The sequence below is a fragment of the Patiria miniata genome, unplaced genomic scaffold, assembly GCF_015706575.1.
Source record: "Patiria miniata isolate m_02_andy unplaced genomic scaffold, ASM1570657v1 HiC_scaffold_5, whole genome shotgun sequence".
In the NCBI taxonomy this organism is placed as follows: Eukaryota; Metazoa; Echinodermata; class Asteroidea; order Valvatida; family Asterinidae; genus Patiria; species Patiria miniata.
In genome coordinates, this window is record NW_024037072.1 from 6,352,013 (window position 1) to 6,368,208 (window position 16,196).

The 16,196-nt window shown below is 39.3% G+C and overlaps 2 protein-coding genes across 2 annotated transcripts; both read right to left on the reverse strand.

The window, feature by feature from the left end:
- Nucleotides 1-2,745: 2,745 nt before the first annotated feature.
- Nucleotides 2,746-4,857, reverse strand: LOC119741151 (tripartite motif-containing protein 3-like). Its single transcript, XM_038216848.1, has 2 exons — nt 3,705-4,857; nt 2,746-3,392 (listed from the first exon to the last, which is right to left on the reverse strand). The coding sequence occupies exons 1-2, from the start codon at nt 4,819-4,821 to the stop codon at nt 2,761-2,763; spliced, it is 1,749 nt and encodes a 582-aa protein (XP_038072776.1). The 5' UTR covers nt 4,822-4,857; the 3' UTR covers nt 2,746-2,760.
- Nucleotides 4,858-9,255: 4,398 nt separating this feature from the next.
- LOC119740607 (tripartite motif-containing protein 59-like) lies at nt 9,256-10,515 on the reverse strand. The gene has a single exon (XM_038215968.1). The coding sequence runs from the start codon at nt 10,513-10,515 to the stop codon at nt 9,256-9,258; it is 1,260 nt and encodes a 419-aa protein (XP_038071896.1).
- Nucleotides 10,516-16,196: the final 5,681 nt, after the last annotated feature.

The window sequence follows — 16,196 nt, forward strand, 5'->3', positions numbered from 1 at the left end:
CGACCTCTAACCGATGTGTCATATCCTCTGTCCCCCTTCCTATAGTTTAAGAATAGTGACACTAAATTTCAAATCATTGGGGAAGGAGGATCATGATATTCTAGAACAGGCATATACAAATGGCATGATACGAAGGTGTTTCCTTGGCCTTTGATCTAATATTCGCTCTTCGCACAGGATTGTCATGTAAGGATACATTAAAGGGCCCACGTAATGCAATCCTTGAAATATACATTTATGTCCAATTTAACGTTATTTACAATATTCATATTGCCAATTTTAATACCTTTTCGGTTTTATTCTGATGCAAATTTCCTTATTCATGAGCAAAACTGTGATGTAATTCAAGGCAGACACCGGTTTCATATCTGTTTCAGCATAAAAAGTCTACAGAGTTCTTTGGGTTCGCTGTGGTTTTTCTTTTGCTATTATTCATTGTTGTATTAGTATTTGACAGTCAGACAGTGAGAAAAATGTTTTATGTACGTTAAATTTTAGTGTTTTCTAAAAGCAGTTTTTCGGGTTCACTATTTGAAGAGAAAACCCTAATGCGAAGAGTGTGGTCCTAAAATAACATCACAGCAACAGCGCCCTCATTTGTAAGGAACAGCTCGAAACATTTTCAATGTTTTTTTAAAAGTGCACTGCAAAATTTTCATAGTTTTTATACATTTTAGATGAATGGACATTTGACAAAAAAAATGTGCTCCAGTATAAAATTCATTGCACGGACCATTTAACGACTGTTTTGTGAAATTGATATACTGGCGTGTTACGAGTAGATGTGTCGAATGGCGTGCAAAGTCAACTGTAATCCTGAAAATAGAAATATTCAAACCGGGATATTCTAATTCTATTAGAGCTCTTCCGAAAACTGACAGACATTTCGGTATTTTGAATAGTAATAGCTCGTGCAAATATCTCTATATATAACTCTATTTTGGGACTTGATGTTTACTTTGCACGCCAGAGTGTTCAGTTGTACCAAGCTGTCGAATAGCAATGATCGAAGCCTGACCCTTGAAAGGTGAAGCATACTAGACCTTTGAAACAGTTGCGGGTTTGGGTTTGTATTGCATGAGAGCTTAAGTTTAATTTTCATATTAATTTTTCTGGGTTGCAGCTTTGTAGGAAGCGCGATATTTTTCCGTGGTTTAGCTGATGGGATATCGCCACTGTGGCTTAGGCTTATACTCTTCTTCAGCTCCTTGTAGCATACAGTCTATTCTGATTTTGAAACGGAGGCACACCCAAAGTACATGACGGTATTTTTGAAATATTCAACCGCAACGTGAAGGGAATATGCAGGCTGCCACACTGTTCAATAGGTATTTAAGAAACAAACTTCAAGCCAAGTTAAATGAAGCATTGTTCGGAGCATTGTTCGGAAAGTTTGTAATAAAGAATTAAAGTTTGTAATAAACTCAATGCAATGAGTTATCCAATCACAAACATTTAAATTCTGGCCCCTGTTCCTGAAATTGTACACAACTGTTGACAAGTTCCAATCGGAGACCGTGAGTAAGCTACTGGATTTACCACACTTCCACCAGTGACAACGTTGTTAAACACCTCTGTATTCATAATGAAAAACAAAAATTGCGGGAGCAAAACCGCTTTCTTATGTTATGGGGAAATTTTACAAAAAGTTATGATTTATTCTAAAGCAGTTTTAATATACGTGCAGTATTTTCTCGGGAGTGTTATAGACATGCTTTGTTGACGGTTACTTTTTTTCAAGGGAACCCTTTATAAAACAAACTTGAAACCAGTCTAAAAGGAGCCAAGTGGTTGTCTTATCCTCCTTTCTCAAGGGTTGTAATAAATACTCCTTGAATGATTATGCCGTTTAAAATGGAATAATTATGTTCTAATTTTAGCTCTGTACTTATACAATACATTTTGTTTGTCTTTACGAAGTATACGAGTTCATTTAAAATGATCTCGAAGCAGGTTCAATCAAACAACAGCTGATTGCCTAGTGTGTTTAATTCGTGACGATTGTTGCGCTAGCTGTTGACAGGGTTCCAGCTTTTGATTATTGATCAAATTATTCGCCATACTTAGTTATTTCTTTTTCAAATATTCTTTGACCTACATTTGTATTTTTAAACTACTGGTGTCATACATTTCACTCGATATAGATGTTGCATATATATGCATAATCTATTATGAATCTATTGATTTCTGCGATAAGCTAAACTTTAGTAAACATTTTAAACTTCACTAAAAACAGACTGACTTTTTGTTAACTAGCTTTTATCTATAATTGGAGAATAAATGAATTACAGATGTACTGCACCCTTGTGCATTTTTTCAAAGTTTCCTATAGCGGGGTAAAGAATGTTTTTAACTGAACAAAAGTCATTACATTTAGGATGAGATATCGACCGAAAGAAAAATTCGATACACGTTCAGTCATGCAATAATTACTTTACAAATTTTGAGATATTTGCAGCCCTACAATAATTTAGTTCTCGCAGGGTAGATTGGTTCCGACGCCTTTTTTTAAATACAAAACATGTATATAATGTGGGAAGCACGAACCAGTCTACTCGCAAGGCAGATTTGTTTCTGTGCATGGGAGTAATAACAAAATATAAAAAACTCTTTTCAGGGGGTTCCGGACACCTGTAATTGATAAAAGCATTTATTGTCCAGTTAGAACAGGCCAAAATTCGTTAGGAGAGTAATTTCTAAAATGATTGCTGAAGAGTACGCCCAGCATATTTTAACGAGCCGATGTTGTGCTGGTGAAGTTCATGTTTGGAGATTCTCTTTTGTATACACTTTAATGTTGTCGTAGTCCGCCACGACAATTTGTTTGTCATCCTCAGTCAGGCCAATGCCTTGGGGCAGGTACAACCCCTGTATGATGCATTTAACAAACCGACCTAATGCGTCGTACATGTGAACATGGCCACTGCCAGTGGTTTTGTTGTGCATGGCAATGTAGATGAGCCCATGCTTGCCCCAGGACACTCCGGTGCAGCATCGCACCCTTGTGCCTTTGATGGTCGGCATGATGGTGAACACGGTATCGCCCTGATTAACTCCCTGTGCGATACCACTGTACTCACCAGAAACCAATGTATGAGACACGCTGTTAATAGCCAGGAACTCCGGTGGTGTTTCCAACTGCAGTACCCGAACGATGGCGCCATCCCTGGGTTTGTGCTCCGTCAGAACTTTTCTCTTGACATCACCAACAACGATGTGGCCACTTCCATCAACAGCTACACTTCGGAGATCTACGTGGTCATTACTAACCTCGCAAGGCACGGTGGGGAATTGAAAATGCGCCCCACTCTCGGTAAGTGAGAACATCTTCACAAAAGCAGTATCATCTACAACCACTAAATGATGGTTAGTCACTGCTACATCTCGCGGACCTGAAAAAAGAGCGGAATAGAATTATCATGTATAGGTCGCTTTATAAAACGAAGAAAATACATTACCTGTTTAGCATCCATACATAATTTTTTAAAGAGTGTGCTGAATAACGGATACAACATATGCATTCAGTTGCCACCATTCATGGAATAACTCGGTTAGACTTTTGAATCAAATGATTTTCAAACGCAATCGAAGTCTTCTGAAATGAATATCAAGTAACTTTAATGAACCCCAATATAGTCCCCGCGTAAGTCGAAGCCCTCTTTTCTTTTATAACCATAATGTCATTGTGTTACTGCGTAGCTTACGTGTTTTTATGGATTTAAAGGTTGGAAGGCTCTCGCTGGATGCAAATGTAACAATTTGTCTATTCCACAAGTCAGCTACGAGGACACTTCCATCACGCCCAGTAGTAACACCTCTGCCACCACTATTCTTCGAGTGACTGGATTCTGCCCTCAACTTCCACTGTGTTGTCCTGAGTAAGCTTCCAAGGTAAGTACTTCCTAATGGGGTAGATGGCCTGAACTCTAGTACCGATACGTTCTCGTCAATGTTCGGATCAGGATGGGCAGTAAAAACTCTAAGGTCAGAGCTCACTCTCGAGAACCCTCGGAGAAATTCGTAGTCATTGCACAAATGCAGTACATTTTCGGAGTGGCCAATAATTTGCTGCAGAGTTTCCTTTCTGGACTTGAGATCTTCGGTGTATCCATTGAGCAGTCTTTCTCTTTCTTTTTCAAACTGATGTATATCATCCAGTAAGCATTTCTTGGCAGCAGCGATTTTGGCAGTCTCTTCGTTTGCTTTTACTTCCACCTCCTTCCGCAATTTTTGTACCACCTTTGACAAGTCCTTCCCCAAAACTCCTGCGGTTGTTAATGCTACATCGTTCTCAGCTAGCTTTTCCTCGTATTTTGCTTGATGTTCTGTCATGAGTTGCCTTTTCCTGGCGACCTCTGTTTCTTGACTGACTTCTCCAACTTCATGTTTCCTGTGGCGGTTGGATTTTGTAAGGCAGGTTAAGCAGATCAGCTCGCAGCAAGTCTCACAAAACACCACGCATTTCCTTCCTGCATGGCTGCTGCAAGTCGGAATCGTTTGAGTGTCTTTTGCTCGCACCACCTCTTCGATCATGCAAGCTAGTTTGAAATCAGTCACAAGTTTTCTGACGCCCCCCTTTGGACTTGACGTTTCTTTTCTGCACAATGGACACAATATACTTCGCTGTGGCGATTTTTGGTATAGAAAGAGACACTCTTCGCAAAAGCTGTGCAGGCAGGATAGCGTCTTCGGCGTCTTGAGAAAGTCTTGGCAAATTGAACACTGTAGATGTTCCTTGCCAAACTTCATCAAAATCGAACGGTGCGTCCCTCCTACAGCCATGCTTTCAATGTTCCCAGTCGTCCTATCGAAATATAGCATTGGATAATTGTTACTTCCGAAATCATAATAGATTTGCTGTGTTCTACACTTGAAATAAATCAGTCTTGATGAACGCAGTCCAAACATTTGGGACTCTAGAATATTGTGCTTATGAGAGTCCCAGGACTTTTAGTGAAAACATATATACAAAACAAGAAAATAGACTGGCATATAAACAGTGGCGGCGCTACGGGGGGGGGGGGGGGTGTATGAGAGTACCCCCCCCCCCCCCGCTTGTATTGTTGAACCCCCCCCCTCCCCATCCACAGTTTGCCTCCCCCAAAAAACTTCGAAAAAAATAAAATAAAAAATAAGGTAAAACAAAATTTTAAAAAGAGACTCGAAGTAAATATTTTACTGTACATTTAATGTAAACGGAAACCCTCATAAGTGACCCTAAAACGGGGCTATATGAATGGTTTTGAAAAGCGCCCCAAGCGTCAAATGATGTCAGCCCCCCACCCTTCGATTTCTCTAGGGCCGTTGAGTTTTTCCTCCCCATAAAGAAATACTTCTTTGCACTTCACTTGCTCCCCCCCCCCCCAAAAAAAAGGGGGAAATATGGTGCTGCCACTGCTCAGGAAACAACCAGTCCAATTAGTACTGCATCAATCAACTGTGTCAAAAGAAACATCTGGTACCTAGTCTCTATTTTAAATATTATCCATAGTCATGCCACCAGACTACTACAATGAAGGATAATTTTTTCCCCAAAAAGTTTGGCATGTACCAGTCTAGTTTTAGGCTTCAAATTGAAATCACTTGGCTTCATTCTCATGTGCAAAATGTTGAAGAAAATGCTCCTTTCCAAATTGAATTGAGACCTCAAACTTATTGGCTGGTGAAATGCTGAGGACCTTGTTTTACCTCATGAAGATTTTGGGGAATTTTGACACCTAAAGAGTGAGCAAAGTTGGCTAGATTTTTGTTGCATGTTTTTATGCACTCCAGATCCTATTATCTGGGATATACATGTACTACAGGGCGGATCTTTCTTTACGGAAACGGGGATGGGGTGATACGAAGGGGGGAGGGAGGTTGAGTGTAGAGCAAATCTTGAAATCTACGATGTTTCTCCTGCATTCTAAGGCTATTTGAGAATAAATTTAGGAACTAATTAAAACATTTCATTTTGAATTCTGGGCCCATTTTACTGGTATTATAACATGAGTCAGAGGCTGACAGGAGTCATCCATGCGCCCCCCCCCCCCCAGATCCGTTACTGAACCGAATGTTCACAGCCCATGCATGGTTGGACTAGTTTGACAACATTCGGTTCATTTACGGTGTCGGGTGAAGTTGAGAGAGTGCATACATGGTCGTCTGTGTATACCTGCACTCTCTCAATCACACACCCACATCATAATAAAAATGATATCCCATAATACTCACGTATTCTGGCATAAATATATATTCTTGTATAATGCAGGCCTACTGTAGCTGACCATGCACGCAATATAATTGAAGACGTACTTTGAAACCGTCGTGGAACACCACACCACAGTCCATTCTCATTATGCAGCCCATGAACTCAAACACTCTATATAATGCATGGGCATACATAACACAAATCATTTTTGACCTATAATTTCATGTCAATAAAAATTCCCCACGATGTTGCAACAGCCAAATATAGTGTGGGGAATTTCCAGACATTGCCAAATAGTACGGTATGAGGCTCAACACACGACAAAATTCGGATAAGACATAATTTTACAAGAGCTATGTTGTCCTTGCATTTTAAATTGGTAGCTAGGTGTGGGCATTATTAAATCAAAGGAGAAATGCGCTTTCCATTGTTGAACTAAAAATCTCACGTCAATTTATACATACAAAGGCCCGCGATGTTGGAACAGCCTATGCTATGGGATACGCGTATACTCAAGTGCATGTACTAGCGTATCCGCGTATACCCCCTCAACGTTGAGAAAGCAATAGTTAGGGTAGACTGGTTCCCGGTCCCATATTATGGGGACCGGTAGCTAGTTCCCATTAAAAAAAAACCGTTGATTGGATCACCTCTGTACGAAAGCCCATTAGCGCCACTGCAAGTATATATGTTGCGGATTATTTAATTCGTTATTACGGATTATTAATTCGTTATTACGGATTATTAATTCGTTATAACGGATTATTTAATTCGTTATTACGGATTATTAATTCGTTATTACGGATTATTAATTCGTTATTACGGATTATTAATTCGTTATTACGGATTATTAATTCGTTATTACGGATTAATTAATTCGTTATTACGGATTATTAATTCGTTATAACGGATTATTTAATTCGTTATTACGGATTATTAATTCGTTATTACGGATTATTAATTCGTTATTACGGATTATTAATTCGTTATTACGGATTATTAATTCGTTATTACGAATTACTCATACGTTCTGAGTCATTACTCGGCAAGTATGGCACAGGAGTGCAAACGTTGTATGCAAAGATAGCGCCGCCTAGCGGCGCTATATACACAGGCCCCTGGTCACGTGCTCTCCACGTGTGAGAACATCAGACCTAATTCGTAATAACGAATTAATAATCCGTAATAACGAATTAAATAATCCGTAATAACGAATTAATAATCCGTAATAACGAATTAATAATCCGTAATAACGAATTAAATAATCCGTTATAACGAATTAGTAATCCGTAATAACGAATTAAATAATCCGTAATAACGAATTAATAATCCGTAATAACGAATTAAATAATCCGTTATAACGAATTAATAATCCGTAATAACGAATTAATAATCCGTATTATACAACACCTGAATAAATCCCCGTCATCTGATTGGTGAATTGTAGATCACGTGACATATTATTATTCGGTATAATGCACGGTGCGACCATGCGTTATACCCATGCGTTATACCGTTTCACTTTGCGCTTGTTCCATGACGCGGTATTTGCGTGCAAAATGCATGCTGGTGTGCGCGTTCAGCGTAGCGCGTATTGTTCCAAAGAGCCAGCGCTACAGCGTTGGGTTCAAACATTTTCGTGAAGGGGTAGTTCAACATCTTTAAAATCAAAATAAATTGTAGTTTATAATTTACCAATCAAATGACGAGAATTTATTCAGGTGTTGTATAAAACAAATAACGAATGTTTTACGTTCGTGCGATGGAAAGAATAATTTCATTCGGTGACAGATTGAATGTTCTATTCCACTCGGCTTCGCCTCGTGGAATAGAACATTCAATCTGTCACCTCATGAAATTATTCTTACCATCACACTCACAAACATTCGTTATTTGTATAATAACGAATTACACAATCTGTAACATATATACTTGCAGTGGCGCTAATGGGCTTTCGTACCTCTGCGGGTGCGCAGTATGATTTTTTTTAAAATTAACACACACAAAAACCGTTTACAGCTCGTGAATTGGTATGACAGTTGAACATAAGGTTATTAAACTATCTCTTTATTGATAGCTGCCCGAGACACTTTCTAATTCAGCAAAAATCGAAGCTCATCAACACACAAACTGAAAATCAGTGGTAGCCCGGGCTTGCCATTATGAAGTGATAATAATTACCAAATAATAAGATATTACAATTGTTTTACTTATTAGTATAGGCTAATACTACATGTACTATTATTCTTTAAGGAAATTAAGAGAGCGAAGCGTTTTGAACGATATATTTGTATATACAAAATTTTAGTACTCCATATTACAGTTTAGGCTATATAGAGATAAACGTATTTAACATACAAAGCAGCGCATTCTTTTGTATATAATAACAATGATTTTTCAATGTAAGCTTGTTATCTATTATGATTACCCCTAGAAAAGTAGTTTGACTAACCTGGCTTGTTGTGGCACTATTAATATGTTATAATTTCCATCTGGATCCTTATTGGAAATAATTATCGCATGCATGCGCATGTGTCCGGATTTCTCATCGCCCAGTTTACGCGAAAATATTGCTCATTGAGGGAAAGTCCCTCCGCACGCAATAGCGCGCAGTGTCATAGAGAAAACCCTCTCACGACAAACACACCACACGCAACGGCGGTGTCCTATAATATCGGGACTCCCACATAAATATGAAGTTATTTTGTCAGTACCATATGAGTTGAGTAATCGGCATAAGTAATCCATATTGTGAGTGATCTAAGATCTTGTTATCATCATTGAACTTATTCGATTGACGATAAGTCTTGCAAGAACTTTAGATAAACAGGGCAACAACGAAATAGGTCTGTAATTACTAAAGGACTGTGAATCACCACTTTTAGATATCGGTATAATTTTCGCTATTTTGCGATCATTTGGAAGTGTTCCCGTTGTTAAATTTAACTGAAATATTTTTTACCAAAGATTTCATATAACAGTGCCATTTTCTTGAGCACACAGTCCATCATGTACCGTTCATGATGACATTCATGTCAGTGCCTTTGTTGTTATTTTGATCAGTTCTACAAAATACAGAACATGCTAGTTATAACCCAGCACATCATTGCTATTATCGTTGTTTTTCCAATCATCATCACCACAAGCGTGACTAACATCATGAGCATCACCACCCTCATCATGACCATGCTTAGAAACTTCACAACAGCTTTCATTTTACTTTTCATTTTGTGAACTGCACCGATTTTGATCAGGTTCTTCAAAATACAGAGCATTACAACCAAGCTCAGCACTGCCATTTTCGTCGTAATTCCAACCATCGCCTCCACACACGTCACTAACCCAATAAACATCACCACCGCTATCATGACCATCTTTAGAAACCACACAAGATCTATCATTAGACCTTTTATTTTGAAAATAGTACTGTGTTTCAACACTTTTCCCACGGGAATGTCTTTCTCACACGGCGTGAATGTAACTACTGGATTATTCTTCATGCTAGGAATACGACGCCGGTTTTTACCGAGCGAACCCATACCGGTACTAGTATATTTCTGGAGGAACACATATTGATGGTTCGTTTCTAGTACAAGGTTGGATTCGTCAAGAAGCTTCTGCGTGGTTTTTCTCATAAAGTTGAGGTCGTGAGAGAAGTCCTTAAGCTCTTTCTCCCTCTCCGTCTGGATCTGATCGAGCTGACGCAAGATGCTTCGCTTTGAATCGTCCACTTTGTCTTTCATAACTCTAGCTTCACCTTCTACCTCCTCCTTGAGTCTCACCATTGCTACTGCGAAGTCTCGTTTTTCTTTGTCCACGGATTGTAAAGCCTGCGTGAGATCTGCCACGGATTTTTGGTACTGTGGTATTTTGTCTTTGATTCTTTTCCTCTTATCGGCGATGTTCATGCGTCTGACCTCTTTAAACTCGTGACGTTTGTGGGACTCCGTCAGGCACGTAAGACATATGAGTTTGGTACAAGTCTCACAGAAAAGTTCGCATTTTCCTTGTTCATGAATACTGCATGTCTGTATTGTGGGTCCATATTCTTTCTGCACCACTTCTTCCAACGATGCCGGTGCAAAATCTGTAGCGAGATTCCTGATGTCACCCCCGGGAACGGATGTTTGTTGGCGACATAGTGGACACATCAAATGGTCAGAATCCCAATGAGACTGCCGGTATGTCACGAGGCACTGCATACAAAACCTGTGCAAACAGGATAAAGTCTTTAGCTCTTTGTACAGTTCTCGACAGATTGAGCACTTAAGATGATCGTCTGTGATCCTCTCTAAAACAGCAGGACGAGTCCCTTCTTCCGCCATGATCCGGAAAGTGATACAAGACAAGTCTTGTTGTCGGATATCTTGTTGGCTGAATTTGTGAATTCAGTTTTACGCAATGCATTAAGTCTTTCTTTACAATTTACAGTCTTGTTCATGAGTGGGAAAATTATGGTTTACTCAGTATCTGGCTGATTAAAAGCACAATACCAGTTCTAATTATATTGCAGACTCAAGCAAACATAACCAAGCCAGAAGTGATAGGTTAAAGTGAAGTAGCCATTGTGTGCCACTGCGGCTTACATTGGACTCCCCCAAATTACCCACCTCGAGTATTTGTTTTCCTCCATAATACATATTTTCCAATACAACATTATTCTATTTTATCACTGAATCTCAAGTGTATCGGTCTAAAGTGTATGTCAGTAGGATTTTGATTAGAGATAGCACAAGGTCCGCTTTCCCATGTCGGAAGGCTTGAGAACGCCATTTCCTACGCACCTTAACGATTATAATATATGTTTTCCCTGCTATTTTAAATCTCTCATCATTTGAATTCACCGTTTCTAATATTCAAAATCGTCCATCAACATCAAAATAGTGCACTTCCAATGTTTAAATTCGTCTTTTGTCGGACAATTTCAATTCAGTTCAAGCAAATTCAAACAATAAGCACAAGTTTTCGTCCTGGAGTATTCGATTTCTTCTCGCCTACGCCAAACCTTGTTATTTAGAAATCAAATTCGTCTGGTTGATTTATGGAAGGCGAATTCGATCTCTGAGTGCTGCCATCGACGAATATGATTTGTAATATTCTCGACCTGGTGAATAAAGAAGACTAAAAAGGTGAACAAACTTAAAAATTCGCATGATAAACGTTTTAAAAAAGGTGAACAAACTTTAAAACTGAATGGTAAATGACTAAACTGGTCTTGTGATTTTTTTTGCGGACGAAATTAAGAGATAGGGTTGGTGAAGTCGAATGAAAAATGTTTTTAAATAGCCGGGAAAACCTATAATATGATGAGGGCAGGGTTGTATGCAACATCGTTCCCAGTGTGTCGAGCAGTACGCGCCCACCACTATCTGCTCTCTCACCCTGGTATTGGATCATTTTGCATATCCACAATTTTTTTTAAATACGTATGCAAATGAGGAATATTATAGTCTGGTGCCTGCCTATGCGTTACATCAGCGTTGTTTATGTATGTGGTGTCTAGGGTAAAAAGAGAATCAATTCGTGGCGGCGGGAGTTACGACAATACACAATTTTTTCAAAGTGTCACAAATCTTATCCAGCCAATATGCATCATATTAATATATAAGCAAATTGGGAAAGAAATGATTATTATGAGTAGGTGCGGATGTAATAATTACAATAAACGTAAAAAGACGTAATATTCGTTGGAAACATCAACACCAAGTACACGATATAGAAATGCATTACCTGCTAATTGCGCTACAGGAAGCAAGTTCCAATCCCAGGGCTAACCATTGGAAACGAGGTTGAAAATAAATTAAGCTCTGGGGACGAGGTTGTTTATATGCGAAATGTTCAATTATATATATTTTTTTTATGTGACGGCTATATGTCAGGCATAGAGGAAGGAACATGGGCTGAGGAACCAGACTGGTGGTTCAAAAGCAGAACTATGCCATTTAAAATTACTTTAAGTCAAAAAAAGACATTTCAAAAATTACTTTTTAGGCCCTACCGACTGAACTACACATCAGTCACGAAAGAAAATATATCAACAGAAATTTGTTTTAATATTGGCCCGAAAATTTTCCCCGACTATTTTAAACCTTTTTTCATTCAAATTCTGCGGTTTTAGAATTCAAATTCGTCCAGCAAAATCGATTTGTTTAATTTCGTCCTTTAACACAAAATTTCAGTTGTAGTTGAAGCAAATTCAAACCATGGGCGCACATAATTCCGTCAAGGAGGTATCGCTTTCGTCGCGATCGTATACATGTACGCCGAACCGTGTTATTCAGAAAAACAAATTCGTCTAATGCCACACAATTTAATCGAAAACTTCAATATTTCGTCATACTTCATTGTGACATTAAGTGCGCTAATAAGATTAATTTCCACTTCTTCTTCTTTCCCTGTTTCTTCATAACATTTTTGTTTGTTTGCTTGGATTTTTATCTTCTTCAAAATCTGTCGGACGTAATTTTAGGAAGACAAATTCACAGGGGAATTGAGGGTCATCGCAGGCTTGACGTTTCCTCATTTCATTTCAAGACTATAGTCTTGTTCTTTTCGTTTATTAATTTAAATTTACTTATAGGTTTTCCCGGCTATTTTGAAACGTTTTTCATTCAAACTCACCAACTCTACCATACAATTTCGTCCGACAAAATATTCGCACGCTTTTACCAAAACCAATTTTGTCATTTACCGTTGGCAGCATTCAGAGATCGAATTCGTCTTATTTTAGACGAATTTGATTTCTGAAAAACAAGGTTTGGCGTATACGAGACGAAATTTGTGTTCCAATTAGAATTATTAAAAATAATGATAAACCCCACCTCCCTTTTCTGACACTCAAAAATAATTATACTGGTATAAATATACGCCTGTGCCCAAAATACGGACAGAGCCTGTTTGGTTACGAGGGTATTTGTACACTATCCTGTAATATAGTGTTAATAATCGTCGGATTTTAAACAGCGCCGCCAATGAAAGTACGGCACGAGCACCCTAACTCCCTAGGGGGTGTGCAAAATTGTATTGAAATTGGAGGATTCAGGACTAATAGAGTTTTGATTTTCCGGAGCCAAGTGTCCGGACAAAAAAACCTGTCTACATTTCAGCATTGATTTGTTGATGACCCCCCTTCCCCTGCCAAAACATCCTGAATCTGCCCCTGACCCTGCTATTAATTGACAATTATCATGTTGTGGCCATCTTGATTTTTCCCAATTCAAATCAATTAACGTATCCAAAGCGAGGCTGGAAGAAAAAAATAGTCTGGTTCCTTTTTGCACAACACATCATTCAGTATACTGATGCAGGGAACATGACTGAAATGGTGGCAGCATGATAAAGGTCTATATCCACCTTTTTCATGCTGCCTCCATTTCAGTCATGTTTTTTGTCTCCAATAACAATACTGAAAAATAATGGGTTTTTTTGCAAAAAGGAACCAGACTATATTTCCTTCCAGCATCGCCTCGGTTACGTTGATTTGAATGGGGAAAAATCAAGATGGCCGCAACATGATAATGGTCTATAGCTATATGCTGGATTCTTGTCACGTGCACCGGTTCCTCTCCTGGGATTCACATCACTTATGCCCTCTTAAGATGTCCGCTCCGTGTAAGATGATGAGTAATCACATCCGATATACTATAGTTGCTTGCTATTTATGGAAGCCCATATTTGTGGACCGTCAATGCTCAACGTGAGCGTAAAATAATTCCAGCAGAAGACTATTGCGCTAAGAAGCGTATTATGAGCAATGAAAATTATAGGCTAAATAAAAAAAAAAAACCATGTATAGCGCCCCCCGCTTTCTTTTTGGAGGCCGCCTCCTTTTTTTTTAAGGGGAAAAAAACACACGAAAACAATGATAAATTTTAAAAGTGACCTAATTTTTGGCCTCTTTGTCTGTTGTATTAGTAGCCCATGTTTTTTTTTTTTTTTTTTTTTTGGCTTAGCCTTAGTTTGCTTGCATGCTATGGACCTGATTTACATTAATTTGCTGATATGCAACAGAAAACGCAGAATGGTACGGTCCGAATGAAGATAATTTTTGTGGTGGGGGAGGAGTTTTATCAATGAAATGAAGGGGTGGGAGGACCAATCGATAAGCACAACTCTCGATGTACGGTCAATTAGTATGTGTTATCATGACTTTGAAACTTGTTATGCGATCACGTCACGGGGTCACGGGTTCGAAATGAATCCGCCGGCCCTCATAATTGTGTTTTTTGACTTTTTCTCTCGTTAACTGTGATTTTTTTTAGGAGGGGGGGGGGGAGGATCAAAAACGTGTTTGCAACCCCATAGGCCTACACGGCAGATCATGCTTCTTGTCAGTTGTCAACGCTTTTTGCACCTGCTGGCCCAAAGGATAGTGGAGAGCGACCTCTACATTGTACACGTAGTTTGGATTCAAATCGTTAAAAATACCAAAGTATAATATTCTCTTTCAAAAATCAAGAATGATAACTCTTTATCATTAAAAATGATTACAGTTAAAATTACCCATTCATTTGTGTTAAAATAAATGTTCGTGAAGACTAAAAAGAATCAAATCCGATCAAGTTAGAAAATAACAACGGCTGGAAAAGCGTTAAAGAACTACCGCTAGCTCCTCTTATCTTACTGTATGTGTTTTGAGCTTGAGACCATTTAATTTTACGGAAGCTATGCTGACTGCTGTGCTTTGTTTTGGGAATCAAGGCATTTATTCAATGGTCTCTCTCTCAATTCGGCTGGGATGCCTTGAGAAATGGACCATTCGAGTCACGGGGATGACGACAACGATTCTGCCATTGTTCCAAGGTGATAATCTCAAGTCTGACTTCAGAATAGTGTAGCGCAATGCATTTAATAGAGGGCGCACTTTAGTTCTTTACTGGTAGCCAGCCGCTGCGGTTTGCGCGTGCACTCACCCGTACCCAGGTTTATGGGGGCAACAGCCAATAGCGCCAGTGTATATAAGCGGCCATTCCCTCAGCTTCGCTCTCTTTCTGCTGTGGCCGGAACCCGTGCGCGGTCTCAGGAAAAGTTGCACTGTTCTAATCTCCCACAATTAACCAATCACCAATCACCTATAGTCGCAGCGGAGGGATCCTCGTACTTTGTGTGAGTGTAATTGATAAATGATTCCCGCATCATAATCCAGATAATTATGTAATCTCTGAGTTTGTAAGGGAAGTGATTGAGTATAAGATCACGTAGGGTAGGCGAATAAAATAATCTTCCGAAACACATATCTGGTGTCAGGTCCCCATCCTTCCCCAGTCCCCCGGGTTAGTCCGGTTGGGTTGTGTGAGCGAGAGTGCGTGTGGGGGTGATCCTTTGGTAGTCTGCTGCGGGCCTGGCGGTAAATCTCCGCCGAAACGGATCTGCGTACCCGACCGTAAATACATTTAACATGTGGTGCTTGACATAATTATGAAGTGCTCCAATGTGTCCTTTCTTATAGTTTTACTCTCTTCTGCAAATAAACGTGTTACAATACTTTGCTCTACAACCCCATCACCATAATAAAAACACGAACTGTTATAATGACATTAACTACTACTTAATACATAAAAAACACCCCCTTCACCATAACGAATATAAATTGTTGCCCACTTCCCCGGAAATATAAGTGACCATTCACAGGTGTAACATAAGTAGGCATGGGCGTCGCAAGGGGGGGGGGGGGGGGGGGGCAAGGGGGGCACTTGCCCCCCCCCCCCGAAAAATGAGTTCAATTTTAAATTTAATGAGTTGGGGGGCTAAATGTCCCTGCCCTTCTCTAAAACTGATAAATGGAGAATGTGTTGAGAAAAACAGGCATTTTTTTGGCAAAAATATGTTTTGCCCCCTCTAGAAAACAAATCCTGGCGACGCCCATGTAAATAGGCCACACAATATCCAACCCCCACCCCCACTGGCTTCCCCCTCCTCTCCTCTGTAGTGAGAACTATGAATACGACGTTGTAAAGGTCAAGATCAAACCGCGTTTCATCTAAACTACCTAATTGTACAGTTGGTG